This window comes from Elephantulus edwardii, unplaced genomic scaffold (genome assembly GCF_000299155.1).
Source record: "Elephantulus edwardii isolate Elephantulus edwardi_28Jun2011 unplaced genomic scaffold, EleEdw1.0 scaffold00020, whole genome shotgun sequence".
Taxonomy (NCBI): Eukaryota; Metazoa; Chordata; class Mammalia; order Macroscelidea; family Macroscelididae; genus Elephantulus; species Elephantulus edwardii.
The window spans coordinates 16,826,733-16,841,656 of NW_006399770.1; the positions used below are offsets into that span (position 1 = coordinate 16,826,733).

Genomic DNA, 14,924 nt, shown 5'->3' on the forward strand with positions numbered 1-14,924 from the left:
TATGCTGCCCTATAAAAAAAAAAATAGTAATACAAATAAGTTCATTGTATCTAAGAATATTGTTCTCACCATAATTGATGAAAAAAGAATTTGGCATGGTGTATCAGGTTGGAAGAGAATGTCAGTAATCCGAGGAAAATGTGATTTAATAATAAAATAAAATTCATATTAGAAACAAATTATTATTACAAACACCTTCTTTAGTGTGGCTAAGGCATGCCTCCTCTAACCAGACTAGGGTACACCTAATTCAGGCCATTGTCTGCAATTACTTGCTATGCATTAGAGACTAAGGATAACTGAAGAAGAATTGACACCTTTGAGTTGTGGTGCTAGAGAAGAATACTGAACATACCCAAGAGACTGCCAAGAGAACAATCAAGTCTGTTTTTGAAAGAGTGAAACCAAATTTCTCCTTGGAGGCTAGGATTTTTAAGCTCTGTCTCACATACTTTGGGCACGGGACCAGGAGGTCCTTGGAGAAGGGGATCATGATGCTCGGAAGAGTGGAGGGACGGTGCAGGAGAGGAAGACCTTGGATGAGATAGATAGACAAAGTAACTGGGGCAATGGGGGAGTATGTTGGAGTCACTGAGACTCAGTCAGGATAGGGAAGGCTTCAGAGCTACTGTACTATGGGGTTGCTATGAGTTATGAACGACTCAATGGCACATGATAAAAACAACACTACCTCCCCTAGTAACAAACAAAATATATATGATTTTATTTTCATCAAAATAAAGAAAATAAAGCGCAGAAAAAAATACATAGAAATAAGCAAAACTTGTTCATTTCTAATAGTATATTAGCTGGAGTCATTAAATTTTAATGAAAATGGTATATACTATTATCTGGTATTTAAGGAGCACATAGAATGGGATCTTATAAAACAAATAAACAAACAAAAAAACCTTAAGAAGAGAGCACCACTAGGTGATATCTCCAAATAAAGAGAAATACACACAGGTGAATTCTTGAATAAGAACATAAAATAAAGGCATCACAAATTCCTGGACCAGCATTAGACTTTCAAATAATGCTTAAGCATCCAAAAGCAATTTGTTTTTCATTATATGGCAATGAATAGAAGTTACTGTGACTGGACTTGAAATTGTGTAAAGTTATCTATATGAATAAGCTTTTATTTTTCTAGCTTTCCTTAATTTTTCCGTAAAAAGTTCCTATTCAGTACTCTAATTATGTAGATGATCATAAAAAAAACATGGTTGTACAGAGTGAATTTTGAATATAATGTCTTCTTGACATAAGTACTACTAATTTACCTTATTATCCCTGACATTGTATAAAATTCAAACATGCTGTCATCTTTCCATCAACCTGGTCACACAGCTGTCTTAATAGATTCAAAGCCTGAAATGCATTCCAGAGCAGAGAAAGGCTGAACGGAGATAACTTAAAGGACTAGTGCTATTTTTTTTTTACACCAAACATAAATAACTTTCCATAAGATGACTTTCATCTGTAAAAGACAATAAATCAAGAGCATTCTGTATTTGATTGTTATGGATCCAGCCTAAGTAAATTTTATAGAGAGAAAGCTATTGAACGAAATTGAAGAGCTTAATGTTCAAAGGACTGACTTAGAGAATGATGATAAATACTTGGAATTATTCATTATCTGTCGAGATAGTTTGCACATTGCATGCCATTATTTTAAATTCCTTGCAAGGATGCTAATGAAATCTGAAAGTATGAGCTCAAAGAGCTAAAGGAGTGACTCAGAGTTGAAGATGAATTTCTGTCATGAGGGTAAGACTTCTTGCTTTATTTTTACCTTCCTTTGGAGAACGGACATTTAGACATGTTAGAAAGTGAATCTTAAGAAGGAATAGTTAAGAATAATGAACAATCATACAAATATATTAACATAGGTAAAATTGTTACATACTCTTTTGAAGCAACATGAACTAGCTTATTTGAAATAGGAACAAAAATCAGTTGATTAGACATTGTAATTAATTAACTGTATTAATAAATGTTAATTTATGTTATAAAATGAAATGTCTATGAATGATTGTACAAAAAACTAAAATGATTTGTAAAACTTTCATCAAAATTTAAAGGACAAAAATAATCAGAAGCAAGGGAGCTCTGGTGGCCTAGTGGCAAGAAGCTGTACTGCAAGCTCAGAGGTATGCAGTTTGAATCCACCAGATGCTTTGCTGGAGAAGGAGGGGCAATCTCCTCCTGTAGCACTCAGATCCGATTTGACGGTACACATACACAAAAAATAAAATTAAATTAAAAAAAATCAGAAGCAATCATATCTTCTTTACAGAATTTTCTTTATAGAATGATAAATGTTAAAAGGACTACACACAGGAACCAGAAGAAATCCTACCTTTTCCAGAAGCTGCCGAAGCTGCCGGCTTTTGGCATCTCGAGAACAAAGGTTCTGTTCTGGTGCAACCACAGTGCAAATGCATCGCCCATCAGGATCTTGGGCTGAACTGTAGACTTGCCACCCTTCTTTGGGGCTAATCTGAGTCTGTGAAAAACAATGGTGAACAAACAAACCATAAACTCTAGTTACAGGATGCAGAGAACGTCAATGTGTAGAATTTGAAGCATAGTATCTTTTTTGATACCTACAGTATGTGTTTTCATTTCTTAGAATAAAAAGAGGTTAACTTACATAGGCAGCACAGTTTCATTCACTATTCTGTATCACTGTACAGATGGAAAATATTTTTATTTCATATTTCTGGACTCATATTATTAACTGTTTATTGGATCATCACAAAGTGCTAAAATTTTTAATCCTATTTTGCCATTTTAATGCAAGTTTACAAGAACCATTTAGTTGCTTAATCACTTATGACGAGTTTTTGTACAGAAATTGTTTTCAACAGTAAATGATAATCAGTAGTAGTTATTTTTCTCATTACTATTTATATACGTTATGCCAAGGCATAGGCCTGTGCTTCCCATGTATTGAGGGAAAATAAAAAAAAAAAAATGATATCGTTGTTGTTTTGCAAAGTAAGTGGATTCCAAGAGAACTAATAAGAGTGTTTTGGCCTAACCTGCCAAACTGATCTTCCCAAATCACCACTGTGCACAAGTCACACCACCTCCCTAAAACCTTTGTTCAAAATGTCATTGAAATTCCAGTGCAACTGGCCTTCTATTTCTGTTGTTAATCTTATCTCCTGTACTTTTCTATATTGACCTTCTTTCCAAGAAAATTGGTTGCTGTGTGTGTATTTTTCAAACAGACCACATTGATTCATGATTGTAGAGTGCTCATTCTGTTTTTCTTGCTTGGAAAACCTCCTTTATAATCTTTCAAATTACTCAGACTTTGCCAATTTCTCCAAAAAAATTTCTGGAAAAATTGTCTGTATCCTTCATTAGGCCTTTAATGTGTATTATCTGATTGTCTTTCATATGTCTCTTACTTAAACAATTAGCTCGAATAGTAGAACAATTATTCAGATACTAGACATATTAGTTAATTCTTACCTGTCACATCAAGCATTTAAAATTTTTTGCAGATATGTTTAGTATTCTTTGAGAAAGTACTGAACTTGGCACATATAGTTTTCATTGTATAAACAGAAGCCTTTGTGGATGCCATAGTATGCTGCCAAGAGAAACCTTCATTCCTTCAGCTTCTGGGAGGATCTACAGCCTAGGATTCAGTCGAAACTCCTTTTGGAGATTTGTTTAAAAATGCAGCTGCTTTGAAGATCAGACTCTTTTCCAGGGCAGTCCATATCCACTGCTTTGTCAATAAAGAATAAATCTCTTGCCCTTACTCAGGAAACTGAACAGAGCCACCAGCTCCAGAGCTCCCAATGACATTGGATGAAGCCTTTATTATAGTTCTACCACATGAGAACAAATCTTTCTTTTCATCGGTCTTACTCTTCTTTCATATTCTCATTATGGGTATTGCTAAGTCCACTCCTCACTAAGTCTCCTGAAGTTCTAATATATTAATCTGAATTTCGGAATTTATTTCTCTGGTAAGCTGACCTGTAATAGAGGTATTAAATGATCTCATTCAGCTGATCAATTTCTTGGAATGTAATTTATAGTTGCTATTTTGGTGATCTTAAAAGGAATTCAATTTCACTCCAATCAATATTCAGAAGGCAGACTGTGGTTCTTTTATGGCAACCAATTCATAACATCATCTTTAATGTTTTTTTAAGATAAAAATTCCCCTGGTTTATTTTTAGTCCTGGATTTAACTTCATTTTCTTATTTAAACTGCTGGTTACATTTAAAAAAAATCTATCTTTCAAAAGAAAAGTCATGGGGGGAAGGGACATGGGAATTATATGCTAATGAAGGAATTTTTTTTTCTTTTTCTCTTTGGAGGGGGATGTGAGCTGGTGAGGGTTGGGCAGGGAGAAAAGTGCGGCAATGAATGAATGGAAATCCAAAACCTCTGTAAATGTCTATTAAAATTAAAAATAATAATAAAAAAAGAAAAATCAGAGGTATATGCATACATCCGTATAAAATTTTATTATGGTAATCCTTCTAGTCAAAGAGAGTATAAGAAGGTAAGTCCTCTAGTTTTGTACAATGGAATGCTGCTTTGGATTCTGGTGGTACAGCAGATGACATGTCAAGCTGCAAACCAAAGGGTGGGCATCTGAATCCACCAGCCACTCCACAGGAGAAAGATGGGCATTTGCCTTTAGTAAAGAGTTATTTCCTTACATAAGGTCACTATGAATAGAAATTGGCAGAGTTCTGGTGGGGTAGCGTACTGTTCAAACCCACCAACCACTCCACAAGAGAAAGATCATGCAGTCTACCTGTAAAAATTGTACTCTTGGAAACCCTACATCAGTTCTCTTGCCATATTCCACTGCAGAGAATATGTTGTTGTTGTTGTTATGTGCCATCGAGTCGTTTGGGACTCATAGCGACCCTATGTACAACAGCCCTAAACCCTGCTCTATCCTGTGCCAATTGCATTGCCTCTGACACACCCATCCTGATTACCTCAGTCACTGAATCAATCCACCTCATAGAGGGTCTTCCCCTTCTGTGCTATCCCTCTACTCTACCCAGCATGAGGTCCCTCTCCAAAGACCTATCTCTCCTTGCAACACGTCCAAAGTATGTCAGACGAAGCCCCAGAATCTTTGCCTCCAAGGAGTAGCCTGGTTTAACCCTCTCCTGGATGAATCTGCTTGTTTTCTTGGCAGTCCATGGTACATTCAATAAATACTCTTCTCCAGCACCACAGCTCAAAGTGTCAATTCTCCTTCTGTCCTCCCTAGTCATTGTGCAGCTCTCTGATGCATAACAAGTGATTGCAAAGACCATGGCCTGTATCAGGCGCACCTTCGTCTCCAAAGAGACAAGGTTGTTCTTGAGTACTTTAGAGAGGTCCCTAACAGCAGATTTTCCCATCGCAATATGTTTTTTGATTTCCTGGCTGCTGGTGCCAAGAGTGTTGACTGTGGAGCCAAGCAAACTGAAGCTGTGAACAATCTCAATCTCTTCGCCATCCATCCTGATGCTACCAATTGGTCCAGTGGTGAGAATCTTTGTCTTCTTGACATTAAGCCTCAGTCCATATTGAAGGCTGCAGTTCTTGACCCTCTGCAGTAAGTGTATGAGGTCCTCCTCAGTTTCAGTGAGCAAAATTTTATCATCTGCATAACGCAGATTGTTGATAGATCGTCCACCAGTCCTAACGCCACGCTTCTCCTCATAGAGCCCAGCCTCTCAGATTATCTGCTCTGCATACAGGTTGAAAAGGTATGGATATAGGACACATCCCTGGCATACACCCTTCCCAATTTTGGACCATGCAGTGTTGCCCTGCTCTGTTCTGACGACTGCCTCTTGGTACAAGTATAGGTTTCACACTAGCACGATTAAATGTTCTGGGATTCCCATTCTTCTCAGAGTCAGCCACAGTTTGTTATGATCCACGCAGTCAAATGCCTTTGCATAATTAATCAAACACAGATAGACATTCTTCTGGTATTCTCTGCTTTCAGCCAAGATTCATCTAACATCGGCTACATATCCCTAGTACCACGTCCCCTTCTAAACCCAGCCTGGATTTCTGGCAGCTCTCTGCTGATGTACTGTTCCAGTCGTTTTTTAATAATCTTCAGTAGAATCTTGCTTGCATGTGAAATCAATGCTGTTGTTCTGTAGTTTCCACACTCAGTTGGGTCACCCTTCTTCGGAATGGGAACAAATATAGATCTCTTCCAGTCAGTTGGCCAAGTAGTTGTTCTCCAGATTTCTTGGCACAGCTTCTTGAGCACGTCCAGGGCAGCATCTGTTAGCTGAAATATGTCAACTGATATACCATCTATTCCGGGGGACTTATATTTTGCTATTTCCTTCAAAGCAATTTGAACTTCTGCTGTCATCACCATAGGCTCTTGCTCAAATGTTATTTCATTATTCTTCTGCATCTGCCAATTCCTTTCTATACAATGACTCAGTATATTCCTTTCATCTTCTTTTGATACCTCCTGGATCATTTAATATTCTGCCCAAAGCATTCTTGACTGTAGCAACTCGAGGTTTGAATTTGTTTTTCAGTTCCTTGAGCTTAAGAAATGCTGAACAAGTTCGGCCCTTTTGATTTTCCGACTCTAGCTCCTCGCACATTTCATTGTAATATTTTGCTTTATCATTCCGTGTTGCCTTTTGGAATCTTCTGTTCAGCTCTTTAGTCTCTTGCATCCTTCCTTGTGCTTTGGCTTCTCTACGTTCCAGTGCAATCTTCAGAGAATATACTCCAAAGAAATTAGAACTGAGACACAGAGATTTATATACCAATGTTCATAGAAGTGTTATTTCCACAATCCCAGGATTAATGATAACCAGGATTAATTCCATGGCAATTTTTTTAATAAAAATTTATATTTTCACTTAAACTATAAGATACATTAAATAATGTTCAAGGGATCATCAGACACAAGAAAGGAAGTAAAAGACACAACATGTATAGATATTTATAATTTAGCTAAAATTGATAAAACGTTTTGCTTAGTGATCATGTATAAATGAGAAAAGATCTTAAGAAGCATATATTTTAATTGACAGTTTGAGTTTAGTTTGGTTAAATGATGAGAAATTATCAACATACATCAAAGTAGCAGAAAGGGAATTAAATGAATGTGAAATTGGGAGAACTGGCTGCAAAGAACCTCTTTAAAGAGTTAAAAAGCATGGATGTTAGTTTAAAGACTAAAGTGTACCTGATCTAAGGATGATATTTTCACGTGTTTCCTATGCATCTGAGAGCAGGACAATGAATAACAATTACATAAGTAGTGATACATTTGAATTATGCCATTTGGGAAGAGTGCTGAATACCTACTAGGTTACCAATAGAACAAACAAATCAGTCTTGGAAATGGTGCAACCAAGGTTCTCCATAGAGGCAAAGATGGTGAAACTTCATCTCACCTATGTTGATCATGTTGTCAGAAAGGGCCAGTCCTTGGAAAAAGATAACATGCTCGTAAAGGTGGTAGATCAGAGAAAGAGAGGAAGACCCTCAAGAAGGTGGATTGACACAGTGGCTATTAACAATGGATTTGAGCATATCAGAAATTATGAGGCTAGGAAAAAGTTCAGATTTATTGTCCGTAGGGTTGCTATGAGTTGTAGTTAATTTGATGGGACCTAAAATACCAGGTAGTGCTAATTAAGTACTGTGAAAATATAGTCTAATAGACCCCTCAATAACAGACTTATGGAGAGTAAGAACATTCTCAGTCACAAGGGGGAAAAAGGAGTAAAAAAATTCTCTTGCTACATTCATTTTTAAGTTTTTTGTCAGATGACAGTATATACTCCTTTTCTTGTTCTAAAATTACATTTCGTATCTGTGTGCATACAAAATTTGTACACACTGTGCTTCACACTATCCTTCAGTCAGTCACACAATTACCATTGAACTATGTCTTGTCTTTGCAGATCCCCACCAGATCTTTCCAATTTCCTTTGCCCCCATCTCCACCCACCAGATCGTGTGACCTTGTGATTTCCCCCCTGCCAATCCTCACTCCTCTGCTCCCATCTTTCCACCCCACCCCTTGGACTGTAATACACGTTTTCCTAGTTATCCTTCTATTTTTACAATAATGTTATTATGCAGTATTTGTGCTTATGCGACTGAGTTAGTTCACTCCGCTTAACACCCTTTAGACTGTCCCACCTTATCTGGTAATTTTCAAAATCATTGCTCCTGAATGGTCCTGAGTACTATCTGGTGAATGTAACCAATTTCTCAATCCACTTGATTATGGTTAGACATTTGGGCTGTTTCCAAGTTCTTGTGATTTAGTATAACACAGGTATGAACATTGGTGTACAAATTTCCATTTGTGTCTCAGTTATAATTACTTTGGAGTATATTTCATCATTGGAGTAATATGGAATTTCTATGTTCAGCTTTTTTGAGGAAATGCCAAATTGCCCTCAGAGTGGTTGTATCATTTTACAATCCCACCAACAATCTATTAGTTCCTATTTCTCCACATGCTCTCCAACATTTATTGTTTTCTGTCATCTTAAACTTTGCCACAACTACTGGCATAAGTGGTATCTCATTGTGGTTTTGATTTTCATCTCTCTTATTATCACTGATTTAGAGCATTTCTTCATGTTTCTGTTGATCATTTGAATGTCTTCTTCTGTCAGAAGTCTTTCAATGTCTTTTCCCATTTTAAAATTGGGTTGTCAAGTCTTTTTCTTGTGGACGTCCTTTAGTATTTTGTAAACTTTTGTTATGATTCCTTTGTCCAAGATCGTATTATCAAGTGTTTTTTTCCCCAGTCAGTAGGTTTTCTTTTCACTTTGTTGGAAAATGTTTTTGATGCACACAAGGGATTTAAAATGGGACCTTACCCATTTATCAATTTTATCCTCTCCTAGTTGGGCATTTCTGAGTGTACTTTTCAGCTTCTTGATCCTATAGGCTACACTCTCTGACCCTCTAAGCTTGGCCTCACTTTCTCTCTTATGATCTTTATGGTTTTGGGGCTCTATCCAAGGTGTCTGATCCACCTAGAGCTGATTTTTTGTGTCTGGTGTGAGATGTGAATCCTGCCTCAGCGTTCTTCAGGTAGCAATCCAGTTTTGCAAGCACTATTTGTTGAGAGGTTGTTAGTTCCCCATTTGATAGGTTTTGTTTCTTTATCAAATATCAGTCCACTGTGGATGGGATGGGTTAATTTTGGGGTTCTCAATTTTGTTCTATTGGCCTGTATGCCTGTCACTCTAGCAGTACCATATTGTTTTGGTTGTTATAACTTAATAGTAAGTTTTGAGAGAAGGGGGTGCTTTGCCTCCCATTTCATTCTTGTTTTCAGAAGGGCTTTGCTTATTTGAGGTCTGTTGCCCCTCTAAATGAATTTGACAATTGCCTTTTCAATTTCCTTGAAAAATGAATTTTGTGTCTGCATTGGGATTGCATTAAACATGTAGATCGATAAAGAAATACATTTAAAATAAAATTATATTATGGATATTAATGGGCTTTAAAGGACCACTGGATATCTCATATATCTTGACATTATTAACATATACATATATACTTCTCACGCTCCCTCTCTTCTTTCTTATTCAAAGGACTGTAAAAATACTATTTATCAGTTATGGACAATTTTCTGGTAGTTTATCATTTGGCAAGTAATCAGTTTTAACTCATAACAACCCTATCTATGTATAACAGAACAAAACTCCATAGTCATGCATCAGCCTATCAAATTTTGCTACTTTTGTGCTCATTAGTGTAGCCATTGTGTCAGTTCATTTTGTTTATTTTGTTTCTTCTTTTTCTAAAAAAAATTATCTTTTATTTTCCCAAACATAATATGCATCATCTTGGACTGGTCTCTCCAGGTAGGATGCTCAAAATAGAAAGTACTTAAGACAAGGTCTTACCATCTTCACTTTCATGGAATATTTTGGTTTTACCTCTTCCAAAACATATTTAATCATTCTTCTGAGAGTTCAAAATTCACTCAGTGTTCTTTGCCAACACTGTAGTGCAAATACACCAGTTTTTCTAACATTTACCTTATTAATTATCCAGCTTACACACACATGCAAAGTGACTTAAAATACTATCATTTGGATTAGGTGATTTTCAGTCCTCAAATGACATCTTTGTTTTTACAACTTTTAAAGAGTCTTTTGCAAAATATTTACCCATTTCAATATTGTCTGATTTAATAATTTTTGCCTCCATAGATATTGATGGACCCAATAAAATGCAATTATTTATAATTTTAATCTTTTCACTGTTCTTCATTTTTTTCATAACATGAATCAAAAGAACTCCACTTATTGTATCTTGAGTTGAATTACAATGGTTAAATTCTTTTTGTGCTATTACAAATCTCATCTTTAAGACAGTACTTAGAAATGAAATTACATTTATATTCATAACTACTCATGGTTAGGCATATATTAATTACTGTCTAATCTGAAAGGTGATTCAACAGAGTGTGGAAATTTTCTAACAATATCATTGATATCACATCCAAGCAAGATTCTGCTGAAGATCGTCCAAAAACAACTGGGACAATATAACAACAGAGAACTGCCTGAAGTGCAGGCTGGACTTAGAAGAGGCTGTGGCACTAGGGATATTATAGCTAATGTTAGATGGATCTTGGCTGAAAGCAGGGAATGCCAGAGGAATGTTTGTCTGTGTTTCATTGACTGTACAAAGGCATTTGACTGTATCGATCACAATAAACTGTGGCTGACTTTGAAAAAAATGGGAATACCAGAACACTTGATTGTGCTTACATAAAACTTATACTTTAGGAGGTAGTTGTCAGAACAGAGCAAGGGGACACTGTGTGGTTCAAAATTGGGAAGGGTGTGTGTCAAGGATATGTCCTATCTCCCTATCTTTCCAATCTATATGCAGAATAGATTAACCAGGATGCTGGGCTCTGTGAGGAGAAGTGTGGTATCAGGATTGGAGGTGGACTCATCAGAAATCTGCGTTATGCAGATGACACAACCTTGCTTGCTGAAACTGAGGAGAATCTGAAGCTCTTGCTGCAGAGGTCAAGAATTGCAGCCTTCAAAATGGATTGAAGTTCAACATCAATAAAACCTAGATACTCACCACTGGGCCAACTGGCATCATCATGATAGATGGTGAAGAGATTGAGATTGTTGAAACCTTCAGTTTGCTTGGTTCTACAATCAACACTCTTGGTAACAGCAGCCAGGAAATTAAAAGAAGTATTGGGAAAGTCTGCTGTCAGAGACCTCTCCAAGGTACTGAAGAACAACGATGTCAGTCTGTAGACTAAAGTGTTCCTAACACATGCCATGGTTTTACAATTACTTGCTATGCATCAGAAGGCCGTACAATGACTAGGCATAATAGGACAATTGATGCCTTGGAGCTTTAGTGCTAGAGAAGAGTATTGAATATACCATGGACTGCTAGGAGAACAAACAAGTTTGTCCTGGAGAGGGTGAAACCAGGCTGCTCCTTGGAGGCAAGGATTCTGAAGCTCAGTCTGACATACTATGGACATGATGCAAGGCTTGGCTAGGGATGTCATGCTTGGGAGGGTGGAGGGACATCACAGGAGTTGAAGACCCTCAATGAAATGGATTGATTCCGTCACTAGGGTAATGAGGATAGGTGTGTTGGAGACAATAAGATTAGCAAGGTATAGAACAGGCTTTAGGGCTGTTGTACATAGGCTCGCTATGAGTCACTTGCGACTCAATGACACATAACAACAACAACAATCTGAAAAGATTCATTCCTGACTCTCCAGCAGGTTTTCTGAAGCTGTAAATTGCAAAGAAGGAGTTCACTCATGTTTCTTTCACATAGCTGCAGGTGGATTAGAACAACCAGAGAAGTCGCACGGTAATTTTTACTAATTCTCTCATGAAGATTTTTTCCCCCTACAACTGAAATGTAATCCACACTGATGACTAAAGGTTTTAGTTTTAGAATTTCATCATTTATTGCTTCAAATCCTTGCACTTTTAGTAAGCAACATTTGACCAACTGTATATTGGAAATTGACAATTGTGGTGCTAGCTTAAAAATTGGCTTTTCTACCCCTTATTGTTAGCTTCCTCTGGTCTCCATGCTTCGATTCATATTGAAGACTACAGTCCTTGATCATATGCCACAAGCATTTCATGTCTTCCTCACTTTCAGCAAGCAAGGTTGCTTAGAAGTCTACTTTGGAGATAGATTCTGAGGCATCAGCTCCAGTTCATAGTAATCCTCAAAACAGAATAAAACCTCACTGGGGTTTGCACCACCCTCCCTGTCACTGATATGCTGGAGTCTGTCTTTACAGTCAGTGTGAATATTCATCTTATTGAAGGTTTTTTTGTTTTTGTTTTCTTACTGAAGGTTTTATACTTTCACAGACCCTCTCCTTTTTATAGCAGACTATCTTTCTCCAGGGACTGGTCCCTCTTGAATACATGCCTAAAATATGTGAGCATGAATCTCACCATAGATGCAAATCTCAAGTTCACCCTGTACATATTACTTGCCCTTGGACAGATCATTTAGTCTCACTTTTCTGTAAAGTGGAAATAATAGTCTTTGTTTCTTAGGGTTGTTATAAGATTACATTTTTCTAAATTTAAAGTATTAAAGTAGTATCTGTAATAAGACTTTTATGTTATTACTAACCTCATTGATACTGTTATTAAAAATTGTTTCCCAATACTATAAAGCAACAAACCAAGAATAATTTCATAATTCCTAAGTTGCAGGCAACTCGACAGAACATAGCAATAACAACAATATAATAATAAATAGCTTGTGAGCATTGTATGGAAATAGACACATTCAGAGTCAGATGTTTTAGAAACTACAAAATTAATATAATCACCAGATCTTCAATTTATGAAATATTCATTAAATATCTATAGGGTGCCACACACTGTTTTAGGTACTAGGAAGATAAATTGTCATGACATTTGTCTGAAAGCAAAGTACAAGAAGGATATTTAACTGTGTTATACTGACTATGCAAAAACTTTCAATAACAGACTATATATACAACATTGAGAAAAATGGGAGTTATGGAACACTTAATTGTGTTCATGTAAACATTGTGCATAGACCAAGAAGCAATCATTTGAACAATATAAGAAGATATATTACATGGTTTATAATCAGTAAAATATGTGTTGGGGTTCTATCCTTTCACTACACTTTTTTAATCTGTATGATAAGTAAATGATCTAAAAAACTGGGCTACATAAGGAGAAATCATGATGTCATGATTGGAGGGAGATTCCTTGCTTGGAAAGGAGCAGATGCAATGTAGGGTGGTGGCAGCTGAGTCTGACTCCTACCCACCTCATAAATGGAAAACAAGGTTATATCATATATATATATGTGAATAAATGAATAATTTTAAATTTCCTGGGAGGTAGGATTGGAAAACAGTAAAAAGAAAGAAATATAATTTCAGTGAGGAGAGACCGGTCCTTGGAGAGGGACATCATGCTTGGGAGGGTGGAGGGACAGTGCAGGAGAGGAAGGCCCTCTATGAGGTGGATTGATTCAGTGACTGGGATAATTGGGATGGGAGTGTCAGAGACAGTGTGATTGGCACAGGACAGAGCGGAGTTTAGGGCTGTTGTACATAGGGTCGCTATGAGTCACAAGCGACTCGACGGCACATAACAACAACAACAACAACAACAACATCACTGAAACATATAATCAAGAAAATAAAAACTCAATGAGATCTTCTTTTTTCTATTTTATTATTCTTCTTCTTCTACTCAAAATACAAAATCTAGGGCACATTTTAAATTTGCAGATAACCTCAGTTTGGGTGAGCTACCTCGCAAGTGCTTGACAGTCTCACTTGGTCTCTGTGTTGGACTGTTCAGCTCTAGAGTATGAGCTCTAAATCACTAATCAATAGTGATTAAATCTAAATTTTTAAAAAATTACACAAATGATGCTATATAAAGTAACATTTTTCATTTGAATTTATTTCATTTGAAAATATCAGAAAAAGCAATCATCTTCCTTTCTGCAACTTGAATCTGTAGATTCAGTCTTCTCTTCTTCTGCAGTCTCCTACAGTTGTGGGTTTTTACAGGCTGTAAATCTCACGAATGGAAATTCCCTATCTTTTTCTCTCAGAGTCACTGGTGGATTTGAATGGCATGCCTTTAAGTTGTCAGTGCAACTTCTTACCCACTAGGCCACCAGAGCTCCTAAGGATTTCTGTTGTTGTTAGGTGTCACGGAATATGATTAATAGTGACTCAATGAATAGCTGACCTGAACCCTGCCCTTCACTGTGCCCTCCTCTCATCTCAGACACACTAAAGCCCACTGCTGAAGTCACCATGTCAAGCCATTACATGGAGGGTCTTCACCTCCTTCACTGACCCTCCTCTTTCCAAGCATGATGTCCTTTTCCAAGGAATAGATCCACATAGCTACATGTCCAAAGTACGAAAGACAAAGCTTCACCATCTTTTCATCTAAGAAACACTCTGGCTGCACTTTCTCCAAGACCTCTACTTGTTCTTTTAGCAGTAGATTGGATATGTAGTACTTTTATCCAGCACAAAACCTCAAAGGAATCAATTCTTCTGTCATCCTTATTTATTGTCCAGCTCTCTGATGCCAGCAGGTGACTGGAAAGAATATAGCCTGAATCAGGTGCTCCTTAGTCTTCAAATAGATGACACTGCTCTTCATCATTTTGGAAAGATCCTGCAGTGGATTTGGCCAATGCAATGCATCTTATGATTTCCTGACCTCTGGTATCAAGGGTGTAGATTGTTGAAGGAAGATGAAATTATTACAGCTTTAATCCTTTCTGCACCTACCATAATGTTGACTGTTCATCCTGTACTGAGGACCTTTTCTACTTTATGTTGAGATGTAACCCATACCAAAGGTTTTAGTTCTTG

General features: G+C 37.0%; 1 protein-coding gene across 2 annotated transcripts in view; it reads right to left on the reverse strand.

Moving 5' to 3' along the window:
• The window catches only part of OLFM3 (olfactomedin 3), a 383,079-nt gene that overhangs the window by 76,222 nt on the left and 291,933 nt on the right, over positions 1-14,924 (reverse strand). For both annotated transcript variants that reach the window (XM_006882454.1, XM_006882453.1), the window contains exon 2: positions 2,363-2,509. In XM_006882454.1, the coding sequence (XP_006882516.1) occupies positions 2,363-2,509 (147 nt within the window). The remainder of the gene's footprint in view (positions 1-2,362; positions 2,510-14,924) is intronic.